Genomic DNA, 23,111 nt, shown 5'->3' on the forward strand with positions numbered 1-23,111 from the left:
CCAGGGCAGCATATCCGTTTTCCATTACCATGGTGGGTGGGTTGGGAGTAGGGGTGGAGCACTGCCTGCTGCCAGAAGTAACCAGCAGCCAGTGTCCTCCCTGTGACAGAGCCATATCTTCCTCCTCTGGTGCCATGACAGCAGTCCTCTCTAGCTGGATAGCATCCTCAGCCTTGGATGTCTCCATATGAATACACTCCAGGAATTCCTCATGGACACAGATGCTCCTCAGCCTAGCCACCTCCTCCTGTAGCTCCCCCACCTGCTTCCTGAGAGATTCCACCAGCAGGCACCTTTCATACTGGATGGTCCCCCCAGCCTGGCTTTGAGAATGGGAAATGCAGGCCACGGTCTCTGCAAATCCACACTAGGATCTGGGTACAGGCATCCAGGTTGTCTGTCTGGATATAGGCGCAGGTGGAGGAGACAGGAGCAGCATTGGCACTGGCGAGGCGGCCCTTCCTAACCAAGGCGATAATATTGATTCCCTCCCACAAATCCCCTCTCAAGCTGCCCTGTTCGCTAGTTCCCCTTGGTCACTTAGCCGCTGGCTTTTAAGGCCTTCCCTCCTAGGTCAGCCCTACCCCCTCGTTAATCACACAGGGGGAGGGTGATCACAAGGCTGATCGAGGTTGATCAAAGATGATCCAGGGAACAAAGGTTCAAGCAGTCCCCAGACACAATCTCAACTGACACAGTAACTGAAATAACCTGAAAGAGAGAGAAAAACACAAACAGCCAAGCATACTCACTCGCCCCAAGGTTAGTATTGACACCTTGTTCGTTCAACAGGAGGATCTCCTTCTCCTCTCAGACTCCCCTGTTCCCTAGCAGATAATGGGGTTAAAAACCTCTTTGATCCTTCTCAGCTTCTAGCTGGACCGTTCATCAGTTTGTGTCTTGACTTTTCTCCAACTAACTGTCAATGGGTTTGTACAAGTCAGTTAGGTCTCAATATTACACCTGCTCATGCTGACATTTTCCCCAATATGGTAAGTATTGAAATGAAACATTAGGGTGGTAACTCTCTCCATGCTTCAAATGCACTCTAGGCCTCCTTCCTTGGCTTCCTAGCCCAGCCTCTTCTGAAGGTCCCATTCTCCTGCCATGGCACTTCAATAATTGTTTTTCCAGCAGCTTGATGCCCCTCCAGTCAGTCTCTTCATACAAGGTAGCAGAGAGAAAGGGATTAAACAAAATCCTTTTGTTTTGTTTTGCTCATCCTGTTACCAAGGGAGGGGAAGTATTAAATTCTGGGCTGCCCAAGACACCTTTGTTCCTCAAAGGCAGAATTAAAGAATAAAAAGATTAAGATAAGGTGTCTAAGATGTCAGATAAGGATTATTGTATGGAGACAATTGAGCTCAGCCTCTAGGAACCCACATTCACTTGTTTGTATACCCAAATGCAACCTGTCTCCCCTACTAGCTGTTTTTGACCTAACCCTCAGATCCGGAACCAGGATATAGAGATGATTCACACTGGGAGTTCATGTCAAGGAGGAACCAGCATGGATTTAGCCCATGCAGGGAGTCTGAATGCTCTGCTTTGTGGGAGGCACCTCATTGCATTAGGGGAGGGAGAGGGCCAGGATTGAGAGAGTGGTATTTTTAAGGTCAGGCTTGACAAAGCCCTGGCTGGGATGATTTAGTTGGGGATTGGTCCTGCTTTGAGCAGGGGGTTGGACTAGATGACCTTCTGAGGTCCCTTCCAACCCTGATATTCTATGGTCAGAATTGAAGAATTTACTTTCTGTGAGCAAAAAGCTGCCAAATTATTGTGAGACTGAGGTCACGGACCACTTTTTAAAACTATTTTTCAAATGACAACATATAAAATATATAGATAGTGTGGCTGTTCCTAGAGATTCCAGTTATTTCTAGAAGAGGTTGTGTCCAACCATTCATTCATTCTGAATCCTCAAATTACTGTAATATGCAAAATGCTACTCTGTACTCAGAATGGCCAGCAAAACTGTCCAAACCTGCCTAAAGCTAATGTTCTCATCTGTTTTATCTTAGAAAAGTAAATGTAAATTGCTCTGCTCAAATTAAAGCAGAACATATCTTTGTCATCTGTGATTTATTTCAGAGTAGCAGCCGTGTTAGTCTGTATTCGCAAAAAGAAAAGGAGGACTTGTGGCACCTTAGAGACTAACAAATTTATTTGAGCATAAGCTTTCGTGAGCTGATGAAGTGAGCTGTAGCTCACGAAAGCTTATGCTCAAATAAATTTTAGTCTCTAAGGTGCCACAAGTACTCCTTTTCTTTGTGATTTATTTAACATTTTTACTGAAGAATAATTACAGATTCCATTGATTTTTACAAGATACAATATGTGCCAATGTTAAGCGTGCAAAATAAAATACATATGCAGAGATAAATATTTATTAATATGATGCCTATGCCTGTCAGTCAGCATGATTCTCAGACTTAAAGTAACTGAAATACGGCAAAATAAAAAGCATCACAAGAAAGCTTCAGAATAGTGGGAACATGCTTTGTTTGAAAGATTGATGTGGTTACATGGAGAAACATAAGACACTGATTTTGGGGTTCTCAATAGAAAGATCTCTTCCAGACACATAAGTAAAGAGGTCCAAAGTGATGGCTTTCAGATTTGTTGCAGTGTTGGTCATGATTAAACAGAAATGAATTTTCATGTTCAGTATAGCACATTTCTACTTCAATAAACCAAATTTTTGCATAATCTCCTTTCAAACTATAGTTGCCACATTTATTTTCTCCCACACTAGGAAAGCGTGTTTTCTTCTGCTCTAAGATTTGAAATTATCCTAAAATCTTTCTTTAATAAATCCACTTTAAATTTGGGTTAGAAAATCAACTTTGTCTTAGGTCAGATGAGAGCATGGAACTGTCTCACTAATTTAATCAGTAGACACTTTCCCTAGCTCTACTTCCTCATACCAATTTTGTTAAATACTGGAAATACAGAATTTTGTCCATATGCTTTATCAGTACAAAACTTTAAACAGGGAATAAGAGCCTCTCCCTGAATGGTTCTTGGTGGTTGTGAGCAGTGTTAGAGAAAGAATCTGCCCTCAAAAGTGCACAGAGTGTAGCCTGGAAAACTGCTGCTGTACTTGCTACGAACAAGATTTTCCCCCTCACCTAGGTTTTTCCTCTCCATGTTATTTAAATAAATGTCAAATCCTTGAACATGACACTTAGTACAATTAATGGTTTAAAGGGATTTGCAAAAAGTTATGTAACTGGGCACTTCACTTTGTCCACAGAAGTTTAGACAACCTGAAAAGTTAAGGATTGGAATTTCTTCCAGTCCTTCATTTAAATATTGGTGTGTACACAATATAATGCAGTGATCTTTGGAATGCTATTTATTTCTTGCTAATGGGAGATAACTGCTTTTAATGTGTCCACAAGATGGTGCTTCAGTTGTTTTGTTGCTGTAAGGTGTCCTTTTTTAAAAACTTCCTTCAGTTCATTCCAAATTCCTTTTATTGGACTGAGTTACATGATTTAGGTGGCTAAATCACATAATACCAGTGTTTTCATTCAGTGTTTGCGCCCATAGTTGAGTGTGCTCTGAATCGATCTTGTTGAAAAATAAATCCTCAAGTTTCCTCAGTGCAGAGCCAATACTCATATCCCTTCCTACAACTCGCTGTCCGCTACCTCTTAAACAGCTTGCCAACAGCTTTGAGAGAGGGATATTTACACACACTGAGATTACTCCATCATACTTAGCAGTAGGGCCCAGAATTTTCCATCCCTGGCTGCTAAATAATTAAATCTGTATGATAGACCACCTTAGACAATTTCTTGTCTTATACTACTCTACCTCAAACTTTTGAAATAATAATCTGTGCCACCTTCATCTGGTCACCTCAGTCAAGAAGCAAATGTTCAGTCCCTTAGATTGGTCACCTAAGACAGTTTTCACCATATAAATCTTTCCAGTGAGACTGAAAAAAGTATCTGTTTCACCCAATCATTATTTTAAAGAAATAAAAATGTTTCAGAACAGTCTCTTTTGCTTAGCATCCAGATATTAACTACATTGCATTCTGTGTCCTTGTTAGATAATTTCTTATGGTCTATTTTTCCATTCAAACTAATATTTACCTGATTTCTTATCTCATTGTCTATATGATCAATTTGATGTTAATTTTTTCCACTTCCCATTTTTTCTTTGTTTCCATATTTTTTCACATTACCGCTTATCTTGGTAAGTCTTCATTCCTTTTCTTCAAACACACTTCAAAAAGGTTAGATTTATCATATTCTCTCAAAAACTTGCTAGTAGGATAAAATGTCAGGAGATTCCAGACCTTCAGTCAGCAGAAAACTAATCTAAGTCACATTCCAAATGTGGATGTAGTCCACATACTTTTCTAGCATGTGTGAGTATTAAAGAGGAGGACACACCACTGAGAACGTCGGGGTCCTGTGACCTGTACCCTTGCAACAGAAAAAGCTGAAGAGCTTATGCTGAGCCTCTGAGGGCCCCAGGTGGAACAGTACCAGACAACTGAGGGGCTTTATAAATAGCAACCAGCATCTTGAATTAAATTCCATTGTGAACTGGGAATCAATCTGAAGTTCAGTGCACAAGTACAATATACTCCTGCGAGTCTGCCCTACTTAACTGTCAAGTGCTCCACACATACTGCACCAGCTGAAGTTTCTGGATAGCCTTCAAGATTAGCCCCAAGTAGAGCTTTGTTGGACTAGTCCGTAGCCTTGAGATTACAACTATAGATAACCATAGTGAAGGTCCCATCTGAAGGGGAAAGCATACAATCTCATGTCCAGCGTCAGAAGACAAAGTATTCAGGAAATTTGCATAGAAGTCCAAGAAACAAACAAAAAAAGGAATCTAATGAGACCTTAAAACTGTGAGCCCTCAGTAGTTGCAGTGGTTAGACTCTTTCCTCAAAATATATCTTTTGTGTCAATCAGCATTTCTTTAATGTTATCCAGATTGAATTATGAAATATCATGCAACTAATGAGAATGTATTTCCCACAAAATAAATGGATAGAGTTGTCTGAATCCTGTTTTGCAAAATAAAGGCTGTACGGCCAACAGAATCTATAAAAATAAAAATATTCCATGGCTTTAAGAGACAGAGGAAAATGTATTGAAAAAATCCTAGAATAAACATTTTAAATTTTATCTGATTCCTTACTCCATTGATTTTATCACTCTTTCAAATCAGAGATAATATTTAAGTGACAAGTTAAGGTGTCACATCTATGGTTCATGAAGAAAACACCCAATTCCTTAGTACTTTGCAAGTTTACTTTAATCCAAAATATCCTACCACGGAAAAGGACTATCCCAAAAAGCTTCCGATCAGAATACCGTAACAAGGCTAAACCAAAACCTGGACTCAGTTCAACCCGTTCTTTAGACCATGAAAGTACTGTAGCTTAAATCTGGGTAACGGTTTTCACTAAAAACATTTAACAGCAATCTGTTAAAAGTTTTTTATATTATAATTTAATTAAATGTATTATAACTTTAAAGTGCAATTCCCTTCTCAAAGTGACTAAAACTGGGGTACCAGGTTTATTATGCCAATTTCTGTTATAAGTCGTGCTCAATGTAGAAGACGTTTTAACTAAATGCAAGCCATGAAAACCCATGCTGGGCTCTCAGAATCAAACTGGGGTCTTTCCTCGTGCATCGCCACCAATGAAAGTGGCTTTGCAAATAAAATTAAGTTCTTAATGATGCCTGTGAAAACCTACAGCCTCCAATGGGGTTGCAAAGATGTACCCAATTGGAATTTAGTAAATCTTGTTGATGACAGAAGCAACAGAGTCCAGCTCACTTTCTCATAGCACTGCAAAGACAATAAAAAGCAGTACAATCTTATTTTTGTCAGTGAAGTAGGCAGATATGAATCAGAATACATGCAGGGAGCAGCTATGATTGAGCAAGTACCCTTTTTTACACAAACACTTTTCAGAGTAGTATGCACTTTAAGATTATGTGCTTAAGTTTCTCTATAAACTAGATAAGGGAGCATTTCAGTACATTTCTAATATTTACTAACCTTTGGGGATGTTTCAGAAACACAATATACAAACTCCCCTTATAGATTACTGACTCCCATTCACGATGGTCCGGCATACATGGCACTTGTGATGTCACATACACCACTGAAGAGTAATGGCCAGAGGCAATGTTCAGATTCTTGCCCTCCCTTCCAGGATTTTAAAATTTTTGTTTTTCTTCAGTAACAGTACTTTATAGTGCTTTATGGGAGGGAGGGGGGGAGAGAGAAAGAAGAGGAGATAAATAGGATTTGCCTTAATCAAAGTCAAGTTCCAGTGCTCTTCCTGGATGATTATGTCATCAGCAGAGTGCATGCTGGGATATGAAGAAGCAGACTTGAGAAAAAGACTCAAAAGTAAACCATTCAGAATGTGCTAAAGTGTCCCTCATTAGTTATTTGGGAAACTACCCACACATTTGTAACATTTTACAAATATGTGAAATTAACTTTAAAAATATCACTTTTTATTAAACACATTTCTAATGTTCAGTCTTAAGTATATACTACAAATCTAATTAGCACTACAGTGGGAGACAAAAATCAAGTCTTCCCTTAGGTTAAGCACTAATAGGCTATAAACAAATGAATGATGAGAAGAGAAGGGTACTAACAGACCCTTCATTCCCAACTATGTAACGAAGTCATCCATTACACACATTACAGTACATAAAGCCTCATCTCCAAAAACTAAAATTTGGAATGTCATTTTATTTAAAATGCACAGCATGCAGTGTTTTGCAATTGTCAAAAGGCATGCTATTTTAAATTCTCATAATTCACTGGCAAATGACATTTAAAAAAAAATACTATTACAAAGCATTTAATCAAATCCTGACATTTTGGTTTCCACCATTATCATTTGCTGCAATGCATATGATTTAATCTTAAATTGATTTTGATGACTTGTGTTCCCTATCAACATTTCTGCTCTCAGTATGTCAGTCACTAGATTACCCACCAACAGATTCATCAGGATGCTCTTATTGCCACCTCTCTCCCATGAGCAATTTTCATGTTACTGAAACGTTTTAAAGTGCATAAAGGATTTTTCTTGGAGAAAGATTTATCGCTAATTATTCCATTAATATTTCAATTACTAGATTTGCATGATTTGTACTCACTAAGCCTTTATTAAAAGATTATTTCTCACAGAGTCTGCTATGACTTGGATACCTATTGCAGAAAGCCTTATTCTAGAAACCCATTTTATAAAACACTAGAATCCTGCATTTCAAACACATCAATTCTATGCACTCAGTTTTGGGATTACTGACAGCCATGACACACATTTCAGCACAATTGTTTTACTTCTCCCACACAAAGGGGTTTTTCTGAAGGGGGGGGGGGGGGGAAGCAATCTACAATTCAGATTCATACAAGTAGTGCCTGTGTAAATAAATTAATATATCATCTTCACATCTGTTTAAGTATAAATATTTCTTGAATATGTTAAAACTGCTACACCACCTCTTGTTTTTGCTAGCAAAGATCATTTGCAGAATATTGCCTCTTAAAAGGATAAAAAGCCAAATGAAAAATATCAGAAAACTACTAAATAAATTTATATCCTCCAATGTTAGCAAGTTAAAGCAACAAAAAGGCATATGGGTGGGAAAAAGTCTGAAGAGAGAAAACCTACACACAAGACATGGCCAAGATCACCTACAAAAAAAAAAAAGCGTGTTGAGGTTTCTACATCCTGCACAGTAACTCAACATACTCTAAGCCAAGCCCAAAGCCAACTGCATTCAAGAGACTGATATGATCCTCTGAGGTTATGTCAATAATTGCAACACTGGCAGAAGCATGTTTCCAAATCATGAAACGCAAGAAAAGGGCAGTTCTTCTTGGAGGGATTGATCTTAGAGGGTGGGGAAAAAAAAAAAAGACCATATAGCTAGAATATAACAACTGGTTCAAACTGGCAAATGAAACAAAGCCTGTTCTAGCATTAAACATCTGTATCTTGCAAATACTCCAATGGCTTCTAGAAGGAAGTAGTTAAATGAGTGCTAATTGATGTGTAAGTTGACAAAAAATTGAAATAGGGAAACTATCTTCTGTGTATTTTCAGGCATTACCATTTGCCTTATAGAAACTAAAAGATCTAAGTTCCAAGTCCCAAATAAATTCACCTCTAACAGTCTCATGCAGAAATTATGCTAAGATGCTTTTGTTGAACTGATCTTCCAAACAAAGTTGTTGACTTTGAATCTAAAGCTGTTCTGGAAACCGAGTCAGTAACAACAGTTCAGGAAGCCTACAGCATGAAGTAAATGAGGTATGGTATTGAGGTGACTGCAGTTTCAATAGCTGTTCCATCTCTGTGCAAACTTGTTTCCAAAAGAGAGTACTCCAAGGATTTCTTCTGTCAAGTCTACAATATTTCCAAATCTACATGTCGAACATCAGGATTGCGTTGCTGAAACAAAAAAACAAATTTTATTAATAAGCATAGACAATCAAATGTACCACGACAATGCTGATGACAAGACCTGCCACGATGTTGGCAACAAACAACAAATCCCTACTCATGGTAACATAGCAATTGTTTTAAAATGAAGACTAATACATTTAATCCATGCTTTAGGCAGCTCTAAAGAATTTGTCCACCAAGGAACATTTATCAGCGTGTACTAGAATGGTGACAACTTCATAGCTAAATAAGTTCTAATGCTTTCAAAAGTATGAAGCAGCTCATGATTTAAAAAAGGTAATTGGTTTCAACTTAATTTAAAATGTAATTAAAATTAATGTAATTTTTAGAAGGTAATTGGTTTTAAAGGTAAAAATGTCCAAATGAAAAAAAAATTACATTCTACACAGAAGAGGCACTTTCCTGAGTGCCAAAAGTGCATGAAAAGAACTGGTCTATACTATTAAATATGTGGTTTGCACAACAGGTGATGTTTGCTTCAAGTGACATGTTTCACCAACATTTCTACAGGTGACTTTAAATTAGGTAAAGCTTTTTCAATAGCAACACAATTATTGAAATCCCTATATACACTGAAAATAGGATTCATGTTTTGAAAATTACTATTCTTGAGCTTGCTGTTCAAAAATCACTAAGGGCTGGCAAGCAAATCCAACTATAGTCAAAACATTGATTTTGATTTTCAATAGCATCACTCTGGGGAGATAAAATTAACATTACTTAGAATGTTTCTCAAAAATCCTACACACGCTAGAACACGCTCTTGAAAAGCACCTTCTGATGAAGGGAAAAGGCAATCACAAAGGCACAACACTTATCTGGCACACTATGGTTATGATCATGGCTCCGTGCTCCCCTTGGAAAATACCATGGAATTTACCTATGCCTGTGGAAATATTTGTCTGCCCAAATGCCTCACATCTTCAGACAAAGGAAATGCTTAACTACTCCAAAAGCAGAAAAATAAATTCTTTAGCAGAAAGGAAAAACATTTTAAAAAAATCATAGCCTTATAGTACCCACCAAGGAAATGTATGGAATGGATATGTTCTGTATTAAAAAGTTTCCTTTGGGGCTTTTCATAAATTTGTAATATACACAGTTTTTCCATTTATTTCATGCAGACTAATATGATTTATTTGTACATATTATTCCTTCTGCTGCTCAGCCAGAAAGAGCATGAGACAGATACCCTGTCCACCTTTTCATCTTAGGAGGAACAGACAACTCTGTTCTTCCAAGCCCTAGCATTTTCCCAGATTGTGAGATTTAACAGAATGTAAGGCAAGAAAACCAGACTCCAAAAACAGAACTGAATGTTGAACATCTACTACTTCCCAGACCTCTCCAATCCATATATACTTTCAGGAATTCCCAGCATCTGCTTAAAACTAGGTGATCACACATCAGCACATAAACTACTGATACAAAACCAGAGTCACAACACAACTGTCTGACTAGATCTCTGTCCAGCCCAATAACACCACTCTAGAATTTGAAATCACAAAGGCAACAAGTGTTAAAGAGGTCCTGTGATGAATCTATCCATTTATAAAGTTATGGTTTGGTATAATGGACAGACCACAAGTTAATGAAAATAAAAGCATGCCACACCTACCCACCATAACTTCTCAGGTAAGGTTTTAGTAGCCACAATGTAACAGTGATGATACACCTTTGCTGTTCCAATTGAAAGATATCTTTAAATCCTAAACTGAAAAAAGGATGGATGCTTGTTTGTGTGTCTATTGAAGTTGTGTCACATGGTAGAGCAGTAGTCGCAGTGACAGATATTCTGTTTTGCCAAGAGCAAAACAAAAAATAAGACGTAAAGTAATTGGCGCCCCCTTCATATGCAATGACATCACTTTTGATACAACATTAAGTGTATGGTTAAAAACCATTTAAAAGTTGCTTCTCATTACAGCCGATGTGGAGTTCAAGGGCCTATAAATGACTTGACATTTTGAGACAACAGTGCCATTTTTCAGAAAACGCAAACAGGTAATATTCCATGGGAATTGTAATCAATAAGTAGTAATGATCTTAGAATGGCAAGTGCCTTGGACAGAGACAAAACAAACCACCATGCAAACCACACATGTCAAGCAGACCCAGGGCATGATAAATACTTGTTTTCAAGGTCAGATTTGTTCAATGAAACTTAACTGAAGTTTGTCCCTTCTTTTCTTAAAGGTACAACAAAGCCCAAAACATCAGCAAAATAGGAGCATTCAGACTGACTAATAATTTTTACCAACTGAATATTACCTTTAGCTCCTTTTCAAGCCGGTCTACTTCAGCTCCCAGTGTGTCAATGATATTCTCTCCATGTTTAAGCATGAAGGCTTCTAATTCCTCAAGAGTTTTCACCTGCTGAATTTCCTAGTAAGAAATGAAATTTGAGAGGTTGGAGGGGAAGGTAAAAACCAAAACAAAACGTAAAACAAGCAACCATCAATTTTTCAACATTTTCGTGTTTCCTAATGGGCAACCATTTGCCAAAGAACTGGAAAAGACTGGGCTTCTTTATCATTCCTGACTTTTCAGGGCAATGAGGACGAAGGACATGAAGGATGTAAAACAGATGGGGAGGAAGATGGGCTGGCAATAAACCTGCATTATGTACATACACATTTTCACTTTTTCCTTTATTCACAAACTAGGTTTAGAGAACTGCACTTTGTCTTTCCAAAAAAAGTCATCTCTTCAAAAAGCTGGTAAACCTCTCTGTTTTCTCCTAACAGGGCAGAGCAGCTTCTCTCTTCTTGTTCTCTCCTCTCATTCTCTCTCAGAAACATAAGGCCAGAACGGACCACTGTAACCATATAGTTTGATCTTTTGCATAACAGGTTACAGAACTTACCCAACATCTTCCCTATTTGAATTACAGCATGTCTTAGAAAAACAACCGTTCTTGATTTTAAAATGGACACTGATGGAGAATCCACCACAATTCTTGGTAAGTTGTTCTAATGGTTATTTACCCTCACTGTTAAAAATTTATACCTTATTTCCAGTCTGAATTTGCCTAGCTTCAAGTTCCAGCCATTGGAACTTGCCATACTCTTGTCTGCTAGACTGAAGAGCTCATTCTCCATATAGGTATTTCTAAACTGTGATCAAGACACCCCTTAGCCATTTCTCTGTTAAGCTAAAATAGACAGACTACTCTAGGAGCTCAAACACAGAAACCAGGTTTTCTAATCCTTTAATCATTTTTGTGACTTCTCTGAACCCTCTTCAATTTATCAACCTCCCTTCTTGAATTATGCCCACCAAAACTTGCCACACATTCCAGTAGTGGTCACACCAGTGCCAAATATAGCAGTAATATAACCTCCTTACTCTTATTGTATATTCCCCTTTTTATACATCCAAAGATTACATTAGCCCAGGGGTGGGAAAACTTTTTGGCCCGTGGGTCACATCTGGGTACTGGAAATTGTATGGCAGGCTTGCAAAATTGGGGTTGGGATGTGGGAGGGGATTCAGGCTCTGGCTGGGGGTTTGGGCTCTGGGGTGGAGCCAAAAATGAGGTGTTCAGCATGCAGGAGGGGGCTCCAGGCTGGGGCAGGTGGTTGGGGTGGAGGGAGTGAGGGCTCTGGCTGGGGGTGCAGGCTCTGGGTTGGAGCTGGGGATGAGGAGTTTGGGATGCAGAAGGGAGCTCCAGGCTGGGACCAAGGGGTTTGGAAGGGGGGAGGGGGATCAGGGCTGGGGTTTGGAGGGCAAGAGGTGCTCAGAAGTGCAGGCTCCGGGCAGCGCTTACCACAGGCTGCTCCCGGAAGCAGCAGCATGTCCCCCCTCTGGCTCCCACACGGACGCACAGCCAGGCAGCTCGCCACATTGTCCCGTGCGCAGGTGCCGCCCCTGCAGCTCCCATTAGCTGTAGTTCCCGGCCAATGGGAGCTGCGGGGGTGGCACTTGGGTCAAGGGTGGCACGCTGAGCCTCCTAGCTGCCCCTAAATGTAGGAGCCAGAGAGGGGACATTCCGCTGTTTCCGGGAGCTGCCTGTAGTAAGCACTGCCCAGCGGGAGCTCAAGGGCAGGATTAAATCTGCTGGCACACTGGATGTGGCCCGCGGGCCGTAGTTTGCCCACCCCTGCATTAGCCCTTTTGGCCACAGCATTGCACTGGGAGCTCACATTCAGCTGATTATCCACCATGACTCCAAGTCTTTTTCAGTCACTGCTTCCCAGAATAGTGTCTCCCATCCTGTAAGTATGACCTACATTCTTTGTTCCGAAGTTCACATTTGGGTGTATTAAAAAGTATATTTATTTGCTTGCACACAGCTTATCAAGCAATCCAGATCATTCCGTATTAGTGACCCATCCTCTGATATTTACCAATCCCCCAACCTAGGGTCATCTGCAAACTTTGGCAGTGATGATTTTATTTTCTTCCATGTCATTGATAAAAATGTTAAACAGCACAGGGCAAAGAACCAATTCCTGAAGTAGTCCACTAGAAACATACCCACTTGAAGCTAGTTCCCCATTTACAATTACACTGAGACCTATCAGACAGTTTTTTTAAACTTTTAATATGTGCCATGTTAATTTTTTATTGTTCAAGTTTTTTTAATCAAAATGCCAAGTCAACTGCTAACAGAAGTCTAAATAAATTACATCAACACCTACCTTTATCAACCAAACTTGAAATCTTACTCAAAGAAGTAACAAGTTAGTTTGAGTGGATCTGTTTTCCATAAACCCATGTTGATTGACATTAATTATATTAACCTCCTTTCACTCTTGATTAATTAAGTCCCATATCAGCTGTTCCATAATTTTGCTTGGGATCAATGTCAGACTGACAGGACTATAATTAGCCTGGTTGTCCCATTTACCCCTTTTAAATATTGGCACATTTCTTCTAGTCTTCTGGAACTTCCACGGTGTTCCAAGACTTATTGAAAATTCATATTAATGGTCCCAGCAAGCTCCTCGGCCAGCACTTTTAAAACTCTTGGATGCAAGTTATCCAGACCTGCTGATTTAAAAATGTGTAACTTTAGTGGTAGCTGTATAATGTATCGCATCACAGGTGGCAAAGTAAATGTAGTAATACCTAAAGATTCACTATGCAGCCTGCAGGAAATACTCATCCTTGGCCCCCAGAAAGAGCCAAGTAAACCAGCTGTGAACTGAGGCTAGGAGATGCCAACCGTGCACCAAACAGAAGAAAAGAGGTTAAGGAAAACAGGATGTAACACTCTCTACAGAATTACTAGGCAGACCTCTTCTATAAAGAAAGGAATTTTTCACCAAATAATAAAACCCAAGCTAACAGATGTATAAAAACCTATAGACGGTATCCCAATACTAACATGAGTTTTTCTTGGCTGTCTCATATCCAAGGACAGAGCTGGCTAGATGCTTCTTAACTTGTAATATCACAGTCATAGGCGATAAGGCTGAAGTATATTTAAGACACAAATATTGCATCACTAATATAGACATAGCACAGTATAAGATCAACAGTACTCCTTGGATACAAAGCTAACTTGACTTAAATAGTCTTCTTAACGTTTCCTGTAACATCTCTAAAAACGTACGTTAGTTTTTAAAAATCAAGTGCAAGGAGAGAAATAATGTGCTGTACGATCATAAACCAGACCTGAAACAATGCCACCTCTGGTTCTGATCTGAGCCTGCTTAGTTTGCGAGACCTAGAATGATCAGTTTTTGGAGAAGAGATTTCCAGAGAAAATCCCGAAGTGTTGCAGAAGTGGTATTGGCATTGTCACAGGGTGAGCTTGCCGAGCTCCATCTTCCTGGTCTTCCTCTGAATCAGGGTGGTTTTTAGAAAAAGCTCTTCAGAGTAAGGAGCTGGGAATTATACAGGCAAATCTAGACAGAACAACAACTTGTGAATGTTGGGCAATATCCTGATTATTTAAAATTAGCCTTGTAATTTGACCTGGATATGTGTTTTTTTTTTTGTTTTTTTTTTTTTTTTTTTTTACACTTCTTGTACTAAGAAGGTTTTGTAGTGTTGCTATACACTACTGCTGCATTTAAGCCCAGAGGTGGAGGCTAATGGTATGATCTCTGTGTATACTTTGTATCAGGGTGTTAAATATGTAAGGCCATCTGGGATTCTTCAGGATGAGGAGCTATATAAATGCAAAACAATATATCCCATCTACTTGCAAATTTTTCTTTTAATATGCTTGATAATGGGAAAGAAAAAATGCTGGATGTAACAATATTGCTTTATTAAACATACTTGTAGCAGCTGTTCAATGTCTTGCTTTTCCAGGTAAGAACGAGTCACAACCCGTCCATCAAAGTCTACTTCTGCCTTGAATCTCACTTTGCTCAATCCCATGTCTGTGGCTTTAACATCATGAATTGCTCTGAAATAGATAATTTTAAAAAATGTGGAACAATGTAAAGCAAAACAATTAGCTGATCTGAATTCTGGTGTTCACTACAAATTGTCACAGTTCAAAGATTTTGTAATTATATAGGGGCACTGTTCCCTTCTGTCCTGCATTAGAGCCTCTGAATATTTTCAAATCAAACTCTCATTACTACATATTCCTATGTTTAGTACTGGTTTAAATGTACCAAGTTTTACAAATATGACTGCTGAGCCTGCAACAGTGCATTAAGTCATTTGTGAGAGGGATAAAATGACTGAGAACTGATTACAGGAGCATTAGGATCTGACCTGGTGGCTAGTTTATTTTTTCCCTTTGTGGTTAACAGATAACTGTAGAGACCAGAAATTTTCCTATCTGTAATTACCATTCTCTGATAAGTTAATAGATAACCACTCCTAGAGCTATGCTCAAAGTGAAAGCTTCAAGTTATCTACTACAGCAAGGGAGTTGTGTGTTTTACTTCTGGAGGAATTCTGCACCACTGTGCGCATGCAGAAACATGTCCCCCCATAAAGTCTCTTTGCTTTCCTGCAGAAAAATTGTTTTTGTGGGGAAGCAAAGAAAAGCTGCACCAGTGCTCATTCACCCCTCCCTGGAGGGGGAATGGGAAGTCTGGAGATGCCCCGGCCCCCAGGGACAGTTAGTCCCAGCTGGGTGGGGGTGGAAGGGTAGGATGACAACAATGGAGTTCCCCCTCACTGCACGGAGAAGCCGGAGCTGGGTCAGATCAACTCTGTAGAAACCGGGGGGGGGGGGGCGGGGGGGAGGCAGAGGCGTTGGGCGGACAGGGGGAGCAGCTCCCCATACAGTGATCCTTCCTTCCACTTCCCGGCCCCATCACTCTTCAGCTATGGGGGCAGTGGGTCACTGTACATGGAGCTGCTCCCCCTGTCCGCCCAAGCCCCAAGCATCTGGACAGACACACACACACACACCCCACACCCAGAACCTCCCCACCCCAACCCCACCGCATTAGGAGCCCCTGGTACCCAGAATCCCCCCACCCCTCCCAAGCCTTACCCCCTGCATTGGGAGCTCTCACCCCTGGACCCCCACCCCACTGAGCCCCAACCAACTGCACCCTACCCCCCACCCCACCAAGCCCCACTTTCCCAACACCCTGCGCCCCCCGCTCAGCCCTAATCACCTTCATTTGGACTCCCCTGCATCCAGAGCCCCATCCCCTCAATGAGCCCCTATGCATTCAGATTCCCCCCCGCCCCCAACTGAGCTGCCCACATCCAGATTGCACCACACAGAACCCTGGTACTCTTGAGGAAATTCTGCAAATAAAATTAAAAATTCTGTGCCAAAAAATTAAAAATTCTGCAAATTTCTACATATTTTATTTGTCAAAATAACACCGTAACACAACATTATAGTCACAGTTTTAAATTATTTTGGTAATTTATTTCAAAATACTTGTCAGTAAATAACTGAAAATGGTGTGATTATATTGTGTTATTTTGACAAATAAAATATGCAGAATTTTAAAATATTATGTGCAGAATTTTTAATTTTTTGATGCAGTATTCCTTTAGGAGTAGTGTTTGCTCCTGCCTCAAATGATCCTAGTGGCTCAATGATCCTAGTGGCCCAGTTCCTTTTGAGCAAGTTAGAAACTCGTACATACACGTATTTTAAAATTATGACAAAGTGGTTTGGGGAAGAAGTAGTGATCTATGACAACTTATGTCTTCAATGAACAGCAACCGCAGATAAGTCACTTCCTCTCCTTGACTGCTATCATTTGAAACATCTTCACTTTTGGAGAATAAAGGACAGATTCTCCCCTGTGCCAAGTTGTATTTGATGCAGGAATAAGTGTCCCCCATCCATCATGGACCTGCTTACTTGTAGATATTCAAGCTCTCCCCGCCTCCCCCAACATGACTACTCTAATTTGCCCACAGGGGACTACGACCCCTGTAAGACTATACATCAGATGAAAGTTGCCACTAAGTGAGCTCTATTCTGTCTTTTGCACCAAGCAGACAGGCTCCATAGCAAGGGTAGGAGGGAAATTTGTTAAGAAGGCGCTACTGACTTTATGGCAGTTGAGAGGTCCTAGCTAGAGAAGTGCAACCATACTGCATGACCTTTGCTTCAGAACTGGAGCCAAGAATCTAAAGCTCCAGGGACACAAGGATCCAAATATTTAAAGATTTTATTACATGGTATGCATGACTCCAGTGAAAGAAGTTGGTAGCTGAGCTCTGTAGGTTCTACTCAAGGCATGCTCAAAACTAATTTTAGGAAGTTCCCATCTGAGCCTTTGTTAGGATCATGACACCAACCTCTGTCTGGTTTCTTGATAGGAGCATTGACCCAAGTATAGGGTGCATGTTACAACTTGTCACAAGCTTATAATTCCATGGAAAAGTGTCCAAAACTATGTCTGTCTTTGTTTATACAGTGATGGAATTTTAGAATGGCACAGCCCACGTGGATGAACATAAGGGTTGGAACATGTGCACTTGTACTGACATATTAACAATGATCATAATGTACCTAGAGTCATGTAACTCCTGCGACAGATCTTGCAACTCAGGCAGAAATCAGTGCTTTGCCTAATGACATATGTAGCCTTCCCAGGAGCCCCAGCTCAAAGGAGAGAACGAGAGCCAGAACTGCAATTCACATAGGTTGATTTTTGTTTGGTTTGTTATGTTTTTTGTTTTTAAAAGGATTTAAAATGTTTTGGATCAGTTAAAAAAACAAAAATATTTCAAATAAGGTCAAATCATGCCAAAGGAAATATTTAATTTAGATTTTCCTGACTGAAAATCGAAAATTTTGGCAAATTCAAAAGTTTTCCCAGGAAAAAAATAGTTTTCATACAATTAAAGTTAGTTCCCAACCAGTTCTAAATATTTTACACTAATTATTTAGATCTCTCTCATATGAAGTCATCAAGTTAATATTGGCCTTGAAACTACCAAAGTCCCATGGGCAAAAGTTGTCAAACACTTTATAAGCAGTTATAAAAACGAGTCTCCCCTCACACCTGAATGCTGCACCACTAGAAATAACTTTATTTAATAGGAAAGCTAATTTTAGAAGTAGCACACCTATGAGAAAACGGTGAAGGATGTGGGGGCTGATCAGTATTAATTTATTAATACTGAATGTGACTGGGCATAGTTTACTGTACAGCTATATTAGATTGTTTAGTGTGTGCTTCTGTGGGGGGGGGGGGGGGGAGAAGAGGGGGATAGTTTAATAGCAAGCTTAACAGGAAAGCAACACAATGATTCCAGATAAAACACATCTTGGTAAATAGATCAGGATTTACAAAACAATATCTGCACTATTAACTATGAAACTGCTAATTCCAAGATCTGACCAAAGTTGCAGTTGTTTTGCTAAAGCTGAAAACTAATAGATCAAAAGGACACCAGCTGGAGCAGACAAGAGGATGCTGAATACCAGGGAATAAATGTGATACAAACTCAAACTGAAAATTTCATGAACTAATTGAATTGATGTGATGAATAATGCAAAGAGAAATTATTTTTCAGCTGCTTATATACCAATGCTGGGAGTCTAGGTAACAAAAAGAATTGGAAAGTTTCACTGATGAGAAGGAATTTGATAAAACTAGCTTTACTGAAACCTGGTGGGGCAATTCATAACAGGAATGTTAAAATCACTGGTTATAACTTGTTCAGACAAGATAGAGTAGATAAAAGAGGTGTTTTGGGGTGGGTGCTCTACATTAGCGATACCATCACCTGTATTATAGTTACCGATAACCCAAAAGTGCGGAATCTTGAATGCATATGGATCAATGTGCTAATTAACAAAGCCTTTGTCACAGAATCAAAGTAGAGAACAGGATGAGTTACTCCTTAAACACTTATTATATGGCCAAAAAGCCATGATTCCACAATCAGGAAAGAGGCCACCTTTCGCTCTCAAGTCCATCTGACTCAGTGGCAAAGTGAAAGACGTAATTAGAAATAAAAAACTCTATATATAACAAATGGCAACGGGGGGAAAAAGACAGCAATCAATATAAATCAGAAGTTATGAAGTGCACAAAATTGATAAGGGAAGCTGAAAACATCATCAGGGACAAACCCATGGTCGGCAGGGCTAGGGACAATGAGATTTTAAAGTATTAGGAACGAAAGAAATCCCAGCAGTGGTATTGACCCATTATTGGATGCGACCCATTATTGGATGCGACCCATTATTGGATGGAGATGATAAAACTGTTGATGATCCAGAAAAGGCAGAATTCAATAAATACATATTTTTTTATATTTAGAAGAAAGCAAGTTATTATACTCACATCATGAGGATGTGAAAGTGCTTTAGTAATAGAGAATTATGTTAGACAAAATCCACTAGTATAAACATTTATAAGTCGGCAGGCCCAAATGACTTGCATCTAGGGTGACAACCAGCAAGTGTGAAAAATCGGGACGGGGGGTGTGGGGGGGTAATAGGAGCCTATATAAGACAGAGCCCCAGATATTGGGACTGTCCCTATAAAATCGGGACATCTGGTCACCCTATTTGCATCCAAATTTTTCAAAAGAGTTGGCTGAAGAGATCTCTGGCCTGCTGATGTTAATTTATAATAAGACTTGGAATACCGAGGAAATTCCAGAAGACTAGAGAAGTACTAATGTTGTGTTAATATTCAAAAAGGCAAACGGGGTAACAACTATATGCTGATTTGTCTGACATCAATCCCAGGCAATATAATAAAAAAGCTGATACACGATTCGACTGATAAAGAATTAAAGGCTAAGAATATAATTAACACCAGTCACCGTGGTTTTATGAAAAATGAAACTCGTCAAAAAATACCTGATTTCATTCTCTGAGGAGATTAACAGTTTGGGTGATAAAGGTAACTGCACAGATGTACAATGCTTAGACTTTTATAAAGTTTTTGACTTAGTACCACATGACATTCTGAATAAAGAAATATGTGGTAAATAATGTTGAGGACAGGGCATTCATACAGAGTGATCTAGATTGCTTGGTAACTTGAGCCCATTCGAACAAAACACATTTTAGTATAGCCCACTGCAAAGCTATAAATCTAGGAACAAGTAACACAGACCATACCTACAGAATGGGGGTCTGTACCATGGGGAACAGTGCCTCTGAACACGACTTAGGAGTCATAGTGGACAAGCAACTCAACATGAGCTCTCAGTGTGATGCTGCGGCAAAAAGGGCTAATGCAATTCTTGGATGTATAAACAGGGAGTAGCGAGTACTAGTAGGGAGGTGATTTTACTTCTGCCTATGACGTTGGTGAGACCGATACTGGAATACTGCAGACACTTGTGGTGTCAACATTTTTAAAAGGATGATGAGGGCCTCAAGTAGGTACAGGATGCACAAAAACAATTTGAGGGCTGGAGAAAATACCTTACAGTGAGAGACTTAAAGAGCTCAATCAAGACGAAGATGGAGAGTTGGTAGCTTGATTACAGTGTATAAGCACCTTTACGGGGAGGAAAATATTGAGTACTAAAGGGCTCTTTAAATTAAAGCAAAAAACCCAATGGCTGGAAGCTGAAACCAGACAAATTCGTATAAGAAATTAGGCACCTTTAAAAAAAAACAAAACAAAACCCCAACAGTGAGGGTAATTAACTATTGGAATAAACTACCAAGAGAAGAGGTAGATTCTCCATCTCTTGACGTCTTCCAATTGAGACGGAATGCCTTTCTGAAAGATATGTTAATCAAACAAATTATTTTTCTCACTGCAGGAGCCACTTGGTGAAAGTTAGTGGCCTGTGATACATAGGTAGTCAGACTAGATGATCGAATGGTTCCTTCTGGCATAGAACTCTGAGTAATTACAAGGGAGGAAAAGGAGGAGGAGGAAGAGAGCGAGAAAGAGAAGGTGGGGCAGTTGCCAGTGAGCTGTTCGCAGAAGAATACGCTAACAGAGACACAGCTTGGCCCTGTGAAGGGTGTCTGAAGCAGTTGAGCCCTCCTAAGCTTCAAGGGGATAGTAAGTCTTGGGGAAGAAAGATATAGGTGTGGATTGTTTATTGTGTTAAAATCCTTTTTCTCCTATGCTTTGCAGTGTTCTTACTGATAAGATTAAGCAATACTTTGTTTTAAGAAACCTCTCTTTTCATCATATTAACCACTAGCTACAGCTCCCAAAGGTAAGCCTTAGAGCCCTGTGAGACCTGCTGAGAAATCACAGTTGGCTCACAAAGACCCAGTCTAAGAGTGGGGGAAATTGCAGGATTCCATCTCAGGACAGGTAAAGCCAAGAGGTCTAACATTTAACGTGGGGAGGGTACACTCCGAGACCAGAAAGGGGTCAAAGGTGCTGCTAGTTCTGTAACTGCCACACAACTGATTTTTAACTGTACTGTTAAAACATCCACCACCACCCATATTAACGTGTGGCTAACAAATGTTTTAGAGAGTTAGTACCTGACGTTTGAATTTTCAGACAGGACCTTAGAGAGGGGGAGATGTGTTGTAAGCAGGGTTCCCAGATCTCTCTGACCATGGTTTTCAACCAGTGGTCTGCAGACTCCTGGGGGTCCACAGACTATGACTAAGATTTCCAAAGGGGTCTTTTTAGGGAAATTTTTTAGGGGTCCACAAATGAAAAAAGGTTGAAAACCACTGCTCTATGACTACAACCACGTTCGAGGAGCATATTATTCAAATTTTTTCTTTGCAACCCAAATGATACAGCACTGTACTACTGCAGGAGTACTTGAAATTGAAACTGACTCATCTATTTTTGTTGACCAAAACTGACAGTAATACATAAAGATGAACACCATAAATATTCCAGCTACTGATACACAGACAGAAAAAATAGCTATGGGTAAAGGATATTGAAAGCAAGGGTCAGCTCCTATTTTATTAAAAATTAAAGGGATAAAAGTACCAGAATTTTAAGATAGATACTGAAAGAGCAAGGAAATATGACTTTACAGTACATGACTAATTTTATTTGTGTCTCTTTCCCTCAAAATTCTTGGGCCGACTGCTGTAGTTAATAGTATAGTGCACCACAAAACACATTTGAAGGCTTTATTTTAGCTAAAGCTTTAATTCTCCTGTTTGTCAATTCAGTCAGTAAAATTTTTAGCACAGGAAACCAAACCAGGTTTCTGTCAAAACCCTGATCCTGCCATATTCAGACTGAAAAATCAATGCAAGAGAGGTATCTCTGCTCCTTTGTTTTCAATTACTTAATTTGTCTTAAAATGCCCTTGAACTATTTTTCCTCAGACAAATGCTAGTTTCCTGCTTTTTGATCTGCTTGATAAGAGACTTTTTATATTATCAAGATCCTCATCTTACCTAACGACAGGGTCACTCTCCAGTAACTCAGTAAGTCGCTGTAACTGCTCAGGATTAATGGATCGTCCCAGCAATGCTTCCGTGTTGGTGTAGATGAGAAAAGCTGATACAGCTCCCAACAGAGTTCCCACACCTAGAGATCCCAGGCTGTCATAGTAAGGGTTGCCTACACACAAAAAAAACAGTTGAAATTAATTTCACAGAATACTTCGAAAAGCGTAAAAACAAAGCCTTTGTAATACTGAAAAGCAGACAGTACGTTGTCTCTACACAGGAATTACTGTTTCTTTAGAGTATGTACTGGGAACCCTGTCTTTATTTCTGGTTAAGAAAATAAAATTGAATAAAGAAAATATAAGATTTAAAGTAAAATCTCTCATGTCCCAGGTCCTGGAAGCCCCATGCGCTCATGCCCTTCCTCCCAACCCCCCTTATGACTTATGAATTTGTAGACTATTTTGTTAGGTGCTCAGATTCCCGGGCACGGGCATCATGCAAGTGAAAATACCATCAGCATAACCAAAATCTTGACCCACTTTCTGTTCTATGTAACGAGTAAAGCCTTCAAAAAGAATAAATATCAAGTTAGCAGTAAGGTCCATCAGTTTGATGGAGAAGAGGGAGAAAAACATTACTCAATCTTTTTATAAAAACAGGTATCTTTCTTATTTGCCTTAAAACATGCAAGCAATAATATACAACAGGACAGCAGCAGAAATCCATCTTGGAATACATTACAGTACTTACATAATAGGCACGTTATATATTTATTTATATTCATTTTTCTGTCTGCAACATTGCATATTTTTACATAGTATCCGAAATATAAAGTATCACAAAACAAAAAGGAGTCAAAGATGAAGTAAAGCAAATAAAGCTGTGAGGCAACTAATTAGTGAAGACCTATAAAGAAAGGTA

General features: G+C 39.5%; 1 protein-coding gene across 2 annotated transcripts in view; it reads right to left on the reverse strand.

Moving 5' to 3' along the window:
- Positions 1-2,373: 2,373 nt before the first annotated feature.
- Positions 2,374-23,111, reverse strand: part of SLC30A9 (solute carrier family 30 member 9) — a 70,718-nt gene continuing 49,980 nt past the window's right edge. The window contains exons 15-18 of one of the 2 annotated variants that reach the window (XM_037897868.2): positions 22,194-22,359; positions 14,720-14,849; positions 10,757-10,870; positions 2,374-8,470 (exon numbers count right to left, since the gene is read on the reverse strand). In XM_037897868.2, the coding sequence (XP_037753796.1) occupies positions 8,426-8,470; positions 10,757-10,870; positions 14,720-14,849; positions 22,194-22,359 (455 nt within the window). In that variant the 3' untranslated portion in view covers positions 2,374-8,425. Of the gene's footprint in view, positions 8,471-10,756; positions 10,871-13,128; positions 13,481-14,719; positions 14,850-22,193; positions 22,360-23,111 lie in introns of those variants that run through there. The other variant, XR_006290128.1, reaches the window with a different exon arrangement.

This window comes from Chelonia mydas, chromosome 4, assembly GCF_015237465.2.
Source record: "Chelonia mydas isolate rCheMyd1 chromosome 4, rCheMyd1.pri.v2, whole genome shotgun sequence".
Taxonomy (NCBI): Eukaryota; Metazoa; Chordata; order Testudines; family Cheloniidae; genus Chelonia; species Chelonia mydas.